At 51.5% G+C, this 8,757-nt stretch overlaps 2 protein-coding genes across 2 annotated transcripts; both read left to right on the top strand.

Moving 5' to 3' along the window:
* Positions 1-4: 4 nt before the first annotated feature.
* EAH_00013270 (hypothetical protein, conserved) lies at positions 5-2,434 on the top strand (the record flags this gene model as incomplete). The annotated part of the gene is made up of 1 exon (XM_013394518.1): positions 5-2,434. One exon carries the CDS (start codon positions 5-7, stop codon positions 2,432-2,434), a length of 2,430 nt encoding a protein of 809 aa, XP_013249972.1.
* Positions 2,435-4,628: 2,194 nt separating this feature from the next.
* EAH_00013260 (hypothetical protein, conserved) lies at positions 4,629-7,354 on the top strand (the record flags this gene model as incomplete). Its single annotated transcript, XM_013394517.1, has 2 exons — positions 4,629-4,826; positions 5,366-7,354. 2 exons carry the CDS (start codon positions 4,629-4,631, stop codon positions 7,352-7,354), a joined length of 2,187 nt encoding a protein of 728 aa, XP_013249971.1.
* Between the last annotated feature and the right edge of the window lie 1,403 nt (positions 7,355-8,757).

Genomic DNA, 8,757 nt, shown 5'->3' with positions numbered 1-8,757 from the left:
AGCCATGCAGAGGCATCAGCTGCTGCAGCCTGCCCCTCCGTGGGCCCTTTCATGCATTGCTTTGCTGCTGTCTCCTCCCTGCTGCATATCTGAGGTGTCTCTGCTGCCCTGTGAACTTTTTAATGCGGCTCTCCCCCCCAAATCGGATACTCAGGAGACCCCTGCAGCAGCAGCAGCCACAGCAGCAGCAGCAACAGCAGCAACAGCAGCAGCGGCAACATCAACCGCAGCAGAAAAAACAGCGACAGCAGCAAAATCAGCAGCAGCAGCAGCAGCATCAGATGCAGCAGCAACAACAGCAGCAGCACCAGATGCAGCAGCAACAACAGCAGCAGCAGCAGCATCAGAACCAACTGCAGCAGGAGAAGCAGCAGCGGCAGCAGGAGTAGCGGAAGCAGCAGCAAGAGCAGCAGAAACAGCAGTAGAAGAAACGGCGGCAGCAGCGAATGAACAGCAGGCGGCAGCTCAATTGCTGCAGTCTAGGGGTGCCCAATACGGTTTGCTGCTCAGCAGCAGCGACGAAGTTGAGGGTCCTGCTGCTGCTGCTGCTGCTGCTGCTTCTTGCACACCCCCGCAGCAGCACTTCGCGTTGGGGCTTTGTAATTGTGTCCTCTCGGGGCTGCATGCAGCCGCACAGCGAGCGCTCGACGCACCCCCTTGCTGCCCTCCTGCTGCTGCTGCAGCTGCCACTGTTGCTGCTGCTGCTGCTGCTGCTGCTGCTGCTGCCTGGTGTGGAGAAGCTTCTGGGGTTGATAAGGGGCCTTGGGGGCTGTTGAAGACAGTCGGGCTTCTTAGGCTTCTTCGCATTCTTTGCGGAGACACATACATCGACAAAGAAAACCAAATAAAGCAATTAATCACCTTGACTGGCTACCAGCTTCCTGTTGCTGCTGCTGCTGCTGCTGCAGCAGCAGCAGCAACAGCAACAGCAGCAATACCAACAGCAACAGCAGCAGGAACGGAAGCAGGAACAGCAGAATCAACTGCTGCAGCATCAACTGAAGCCCTAGATGCTGCTGAAGAGCAGCACGGGAATGCTTCTGCTTCTGCTTCTGCTGCTGCTGCTGCTGCGGCTGATTCGATTGCTCCTCTCCTTGAAGAGCTGCGGGCCTCGCGTCTGCCGCTGCTGCTTCATCCCAAAGGCGCAGAGATGTGGGCGCTGAGGCGCCAGCAGCTGCGGCGATGCATTCGGGTCTGTCTGCAGCAGCAGCAGCAGCAGCAGCAACTGCAGCAGCAGCACCAGGTGGGGCCTCAAACGCCTGGGCCTGCTGCAGCTGCAGCACCAGCTGCAGAAGCTGATATATTTCTGCTGCAGGAAGTTAATTGGCTCGCTAAGGAAGCAGCGCAGAGCCTCGACTGGCACCGAGCCCCCCCCGTACAGCAGCAGCAGCAGCAGCAGCAAACGCAGCAGCAGCAACAGCAGCAGCAGCAGTTGCTGCTGCTGCTGCTGCAGTCCGAGCTGGGCTTGGTTGTGTGGCACCTAAAGGCGCGCAGCCACAGCTACCCAGCAGCAGAGCATGCACACCGCGTGCTGCAGCTGTTCCTTGTGGAAGTCTCAAGTGCTGCTGCTGCTGCTTCTGCTGCTGCTGCTGGTCTTCCCGCTGCTGAGAGCAGCAGCATCAGCAGCAGCATGGCTGCAGCAGGACCAGGCGGGTGCAGCAAGCAGCAGCAAGAGCATGCTTTGGATTTGCTGCTGCTGCAGCGCGCTGTAGAGACAGAAGAGAGACTCTTTTGGAGACATCTAGCACAGACGCAGCCCTTTCATTTTGCTGGGGGGCATCAGCTGCTGCGTCTGCTCTCTCACGACCTGCAGCGCCTGCTGCAGCAGCAGCTGCAGGTGCAGCAGCAGCAGCAAGCTGCTGAGATAGCGCCGCTGGATCCCTCTTGGATTGTTCAGCAGCTGCAGCAAGGGGGCCTCGCTGCTGCTCGTGCTGCAGAGACAGCCGAAGAGGCGCGCTGCATTTTGTCTCTCTTCCCTTCTGCTGAGGCTGCCTGGCGCACCTGCACTTATTCTTTTGTTTGTCTCTTCAAGTGGGCAGCAGAAGCAGCAAAACAATGCCTGCTGCAGCAGCAACATCAGCAGCTGCTGCAACAGCAGGAGAAACAGCAGCAGCAGCAGCAACAGCAGCAGCAACAACACCAACAGCAGCAACAGCAGCACGATAAACAGCAGCAGCAACTGCAGCAGCAGCAGCAAATGCAGCAGCAGCAGCAACTGCAGCAGCAGCAGCAGCAGCAGGAGCAGCAGCAGGAGGAGCAGCAGCAGAGGCTGATGAGGGAGGTGGTGCTGCCTCCGCTAGCGGCCTTAGTACGCAATGAAGAGGTCTGGGCCTCTCAGGTGTCTCCTTGTCTCTTTTTAAAGCGCCACATCTCCACTTTAAAAGAAGAGTTGGCTTGGCTTGCAGAGACAGACCTGCAGATACACCCGAACTGAACGTACACCCCAACTCAACATACACCCCAGCAGTTATGGACACAGACTCCTGTTTTTTTCTGGAGTCGCCGCCTTAAGCGGGCAGAAGCATAGTCAGACGTATACATATATATATATATATATATACATATATGCATATATACATATATATGTATATATACATATACATATATATATACATATATATATGTATATATATTCAGACATATATATATACACATATATATGTATATATGCATATATATATATACATATTTATATACATACATATATGTATGCATATATATATATATATATATGTACATCTGCACATGTGTAGAACATATAATATATATCATGTATACAGATGAGTATATTCTATGTGATATGTATATTATAGAGAAAATATATATTATAGGCGTTGCATGTACACTCCAATAATATATATAATATATATTTATAAAATGCAATAACAAAAGAAAGCACAGGGCATAACACTCGGCCTCCGTTGCATGCGGGTCAGTGAAGCAAGAAAACATTTTTTTGTTTTGTTCTTTGTTGAGAATTAAACAGAAGGGCTCCTCTAAAGTATTTTAAACTGCACAGAGCCCTTTGTCTCTAAGTCAGAAGGATAGCCCCTCAGCAGCAAAAGAGAGAACTAAACGCCTACACATAAGCAATAGCTAGCTAGCTAGCTAGCTAGCTAGCTAGCTAACGGGTTGGCTAGCTAGCTAGCTGGCTGTCTGGCTAGCTATGGCCGCTTGCTGCAGCTGCTGCTGGATACGTGCAGCTGAGAGAGTTGCATGTTGTTTGGGGCGTCTCGCAGAGACATGCGATCTGTTATCTCTTTGCCGCTGCAGCTGCTGCTGCTGCTGCTGCAGCTGCTGCTGCTGCAGCGGCGGATTTGCGTGAAGGGGCTTTCTGTGGCGAGTGTCTCCTTTTATTTTAGCAGCAATTAAGAGTTGTGTGTTGCGCTTCACAACAAACACAGAAAGAAAGAAGAGAAAGCCCCAACTGTCTCCTTAGTAGCAAAGATATCCGGAGAACACAGGTATGGGGTGTATATGCATCTCTTTGGTGAACGTTATACCTGTAAAAGAATTAAAATAAAGCAGATAAATAAACAACAAACATCACATAGCGGCGGAAAAAGCAATAAAGAAAGATTTGCTGGGGGTTGTACAAAAAGGAGAGGTAGAGGCAGCGACACTGTCGTAATAACTTAGGTTGTCTTTGTTTTGCTGTAAGTCTCTGCATGCAGTTGCTGTCTCCTTAATGGTATTTTAATAAAATTAATTGTTTTAATTGTTTATTTCATAGTTTAAAAACTTGGAGCTGCCTATACACCCCGTTCCTTGCTGCTCGCGCCCAGGGGAAGTGACCTATAGGCGGCTGCGCCTGTAGGGCCGCCTCGTTTACGGCTTTGTTTAATAATTGGATTGTTGAGGGGTTAAAATATTTTTTTTAAATATATTTATTATTTTAATATTATTTTATTCTAAAAGAAACAAGGCTTCGATATGCAGACAGCTGCCGCCTCTGTTTTTCCTGCCGCTGCTGCTGCAGCAGCTGCTGCCACTGCTAATGTTGCTGCTGCTGTTGCTGCTGCTGCTGCTGTTGCTGTTGCTGCCGCTGCTGCCGATGATGTTTTTTGTTCAGTGGTTTATTCTTTTGTTTGCATGTTGTTGGTTGGGGGTTGCAGAAAAAGGTCTAGGGTCTACGGTATTTAAGGTGTGCATACAGCACAACACTCACAGCATCGGCTTTCCCTTGCGCTTGTTTTTGTGTTTTGTCTTTCGGCTCTAAAAAGAGAAAAAGACAATTAAACGTTGAAAAGATGCTTCAGCGGCTGGCGCTCTCCCCCGCAGCCCTCTTCTCCTGTACGGATTGCTCCCCTCTAAACTAAACCAGCAGCAGCAGCAGTAGCAACAGCAGCAGCAGCAGCAGCAGAAGTGCTGTCTTCTTCCTTTTTACAGGGCCCCGTCATAACCAGGGGCCCGCATGGCCCAGGATGGGCGGGAGAAGAGAAAAGGTTTTCTGTTTGTTGCTGCAGCATTTTACTCTGAGATCTCTAAAGGCAGCTGTCAGCAACAGCAGCAGCAGCAGCAGCAAAACACCCTCTCTAACGCCGGTGCTGCTGCTGATTTAGGGTGTATGTACAGCTTAAAAACATAGAAAAACAGAGAAATTGTGAAGTTCTCAAAGCTCAGACAGCATGCGAGGGGGGGCTGGGGCTGCTGCACTGGTCTCTGTCTCCTCGTCCCCCGTGGGGGGCAGGCCTCGCTGGGGAGCTGTGCTGCTGCTGCTGCTGCTGCTGCTGCTGCTTCTGCTGCTGCACGGAGCACAGACTTTGCAGGTTGTTGCTGCTGAAAAGGCAGCTGCGGGGACAACGCACGAAGACGCAGCAAAGGAGGTAAGCCAGGCCCCAGCAACTGAGAAGCAAAACAGAGAGAGCAAGACAAGGAGACAGAAGGAGCAGCAGAGGAGACAACAGGGGGGGCATAGATTAACAGCAGAAATTAAACGCGTCTTAAGGGACAAAAGCACATACACCGCAGCGTACTGGAGCGCATAAACGTGTGCTTCTACGTCTCCTGCTGCAGCTGCCTTTAAATACCGCTGCATCTGCTGCAGTTGCTGCTGCTCTAACTCGTGCTGCATGTGCTGCATCTGCTGCAGCTGCTGCTCGTGGAGAGAACAGACAGCCAAGGGGGACACCTCGAGAGCGCCTCTTCTGTTTCTACTTTAAAGGTATTCAAAGCTGTCTCCTGTCTCCTTTTTTGTCTTCTTTGACTCGACCCCGCGCTCTGAGCGCTTCGGCTCCACAGCAGCAGTAGCGGCATCGGCTGCTGCTGCTGCTGCTGCTGCGGCTCATGCTACAACTACTTTGCCTCCAGCATTGTCTTGCGCTGTTGCTGCTGCTTTTGTTGTTGCTGCTGCTGCTGGTTTCAGGAGTCAGGTATTGGGGCATCTGTGTCCCTGGGGGGCCCTCGGGCCCAGCAGTACGAGCTTCCCTCTGAAGCAAAATTAAATACTTTAGCTGCTGCTGCTGCTGCCCCCACGTCTACGGAGGCAGCGGCAGCTCCGGGGGCCCCCGGGGCCCCACAGGCCAGGGGCCCCCCTTTTCAGGCAGCAGCACCCAAGGGGGGCCTCAGCAACACTGGGGGCCCCCTCAGCACCGCTCAAAGGTATGGTGGGTTCAGCGGGAGGCCCTCATGCCCCTCTAAGAACCCTCAAGCAGAAGAAAGGAGAAGAAGAGCTGCTGCTGCTGCAGGCGCAGCCTTGCTGCAGAGCCAAATGCAACAGCAGCAACGGTGGCTGCTGCTGCAGAGCCGCAAACAGCAAGCAGCCGAGGCGGTTCAGCAGCAGCAACTGCAGCAGCCGCAGCAGACTGCTGCGGCAGGCATGAAGCAAGAGCAGGTCTCCGCTCCTCCTCCGTCGGGTCTCCCTCCAGAACAAATGGCTGGTGAGAAGGTAAAAGACGTTATCTTGCCTGCTGCTTCTGCTGCTGCTGCAGCTGCTGCTGCAGCTGCTGGGGGCTCAGGTTCATTGGCTGCTACGAAAAGTGAGCAGGAGACAGCGCAGGGAGCCCCAAAGGCCGCCGCTCCCCCCAGCTGCCCGCTGCCTTCTGAAGTGTCTCCTTTCTTTCATACACAGCTGGATGAAGCTTTGGGCCCCGCTGTGGGGCCCCACACAATTCAGGTAGGAGGAGACTCGTTGCTGGAGACAGTGCATGCTGGGGTGTACACGGAGACACCCCAGGAGACAAGGCATTCTTTTTCCCGCTCTGCTGTTGCTTCAGCAGAAACAAGAGTGCGCATGCAGCCCCGCATGCAGCAAGAAAGCCCCAAAGAGGCAGAGGCCCCCCCCTTTCGAATGGTGTGGGGGGGCCTCGAAGCTATTGCTGAAGAGGGGGAGTTAAGGGGGCCCCACATCTCCTCCCAGGCATCTGTTTGGGGCTTGGAGAGCGGGTTGCATGGGCATGCACAAGCGCATGCAAGTTCTTTAGAAGCAGAGAGGAGACAGGGGGCCGCAGTGGGATTAGGGGAGGCCCCTGAGCTTACTTGGGTCATGGGGGCCCCCTACCAGCCGTCCTCCTCGCTGCATTCAAGCCCTTCACAGGTGCATGCAGCACTAAAAGAATCACTTGAACTCGCCTTTCGAGTGCATGCACAGGAGCTGCACTTAGAGCGCTCTTTTTTGGGGCTTTCTGCTCCCAGTGTGCATGCAGGGGCCCCCTATGCAGCTACGCTGCAGTTTAGTTTTGATGTGGTGCCCCTGCATGAGCAGCGCTTAATTCAGGCAGAGGCGGCAGGGGGCCCCCCACAGGACCCTCTGGGGCTCCTGGGGCCCCTGGGGCCCCCGGAGGCCCCCGTTTTTGAATTGGTGGGGGAGTTGATGGGGGCCCCCTTTGCTGCTGATTTCTTTGAGGCCCTTGAGGAGGGTACAAAGGCAACCCCCGCTCAGGTCCAGCTGTCTGGTTGGGGCTTTGAAGATGTGTCTCTAATAGAAGGGGGAGTTTCACTGCATGCAAGAGGCCATGCAGAGCAGTGGATGAGGAGCCTGCTGCTGCCAGAGGAGCTGGTGCAGCTGCAGCTGCTGGCGCTGACGCTGCAGGAGCTGAGGCTGCTGCTCGCCTTAGAAGAAGAGATGGGGGGCCCCCAGGCCCCTCTACCCACAGAAGATTGGGCCCCTGAAGATAGAGAAGAGCGCATGCATTTCTTGTGGCCGCCGCAGGAACTGCATGCGCAGCACGCGAGGGACAGACAATACCAGAGGCAGCGGAAGCAGCAGCAGCAGCAGCAGCAAGAGCAGCAGCAGCAAGAGCAGCAGCAGCAAGAACAGCTGCAGGAAGGGGAGGAGACAGAAGAAGATTACCTTCTCGATGAAGAAGAGGAAGCCTTCTGGGAGCTTATGCTTGCAGACCCTGACGCCTGGTGATAATATACCATGTCTGCTGCAGCAAGCGCGTCTGCTGCTGCTGCAGCCTCAGTGAGTACAACAACCCCACCCTTGGCCTTCCTAGAGGCAGCGGGGGAAGGCCAGTGCGTGGGGCCCAGAGGAGGAGACAGGTCTTTACTTGGGGTGTCTCCTTGGGCTCCTGCTGCCGTGCACTTGGCGCAGCAAGAGGCAGAAAGGAGACACTCAAGCAGCAGCAGCAGCAGCAGCAGCAGCCTGTCTCGCCCGTTGTTTCTGCAGCTGCTGCTGATTTATTGTATCTCTTAATGAATAAACGCATGAAGCACCACCTGAGAAAAGACAAACCTTCAGGGGGGTGGTGCAGCAAACAAGGAGTTTCGCTACGTAAGAAGGGGAGTAATTGAATTTAGAGAGGTTTAGTTGTATTTCAAAAGGTTTAGTTATAGTTAAAGAGGTTTTGTTATATTTCACGAGGTTCAGGTATATCAAAAATATTAGCGATACCTAAGCCTCATTATATTATTATTAAATACACATCTATACATATATATGTATATATATATATATATATATATACACATTCATAGATATATATGGATATAAATAAATAAATCTATATATATCTATATATATATTATATAGGTAATATATAGGTAATAATAAATAATTATATATGTATATGTAAAGGGGTCCAAATATACTTAGAAACGGAGTAGCTGAATTTTAAGATGTCTAATTGTTTTTAAGGAGGTTTAATCCTAATTAGAGACTTCCAATTGCATTTGAAGAGGTCTACTCGTATTTAGAGGTTCAACTGACGTGTAATTGCATAGAAAGAGGTTTAATAACTATTTAAAGCGGTGCACTAGCAAGTGTATATATATATATATATGAATGCAACATCTTTATTTTAAAGTAAATGTCTCTATAGTTAAATCTCTTCAAGTGCAATTAGACCTATAAATATAGTAATACCTCTTTAAATACAATTAAAGTTTTAACCTACACGTAAAAAGATACGAAGGCAAAATGCCCCTATCTATGAGAGAGCAAACAAAACGAAAAACAAACAACACTGTTCTCAACGCCTTAAGCCTCGGTGGTGTATATACACCTCAAGTAAGTCGCCCTCCCCCTAACCTAAACTCTAAACCCTAAACCCTAGATTCTAAATCTCCACACTCCACGCCAAAACACCTGCCTACAGCAACTGCAGCTGCAGTTCTTCTACGAAAAACCAGCAGCAGCAGCAGCAGCAGCACATGTTGCTGCCTCAAGTGCAGCAGCAAGTGGTTGCAGCAGCCGAACGGAAGCCTTCTTCTGCTTCCAATTGGATTAATAAAATGAACATCAGACCATCCGAACCAACCCAGATCTGATGCTACTGGTGCTGCTTTATTTGCTGCTGCTGCTGGTGCTGCTGG

This window comes from Eimeria acervulina, genomic scaffold (assembly GCF_000499425.1).
Source record: "Eimeria acervulina Houghton genomic scaffold, Eah_scaff75, whole genome shotgun sequence".
Classification (NCBI taxonomy): domain Eukaryota; phylum Apicomplexa; class Conoidasida; order Eucoccidiorida; family Eimeriidae; genus Eimeria; species Eimeria acervulina.
Note: the sequence above shows the minus strand (reverse complement) of the source record. Positions and strands in the feature narration are given on the sequence as shown.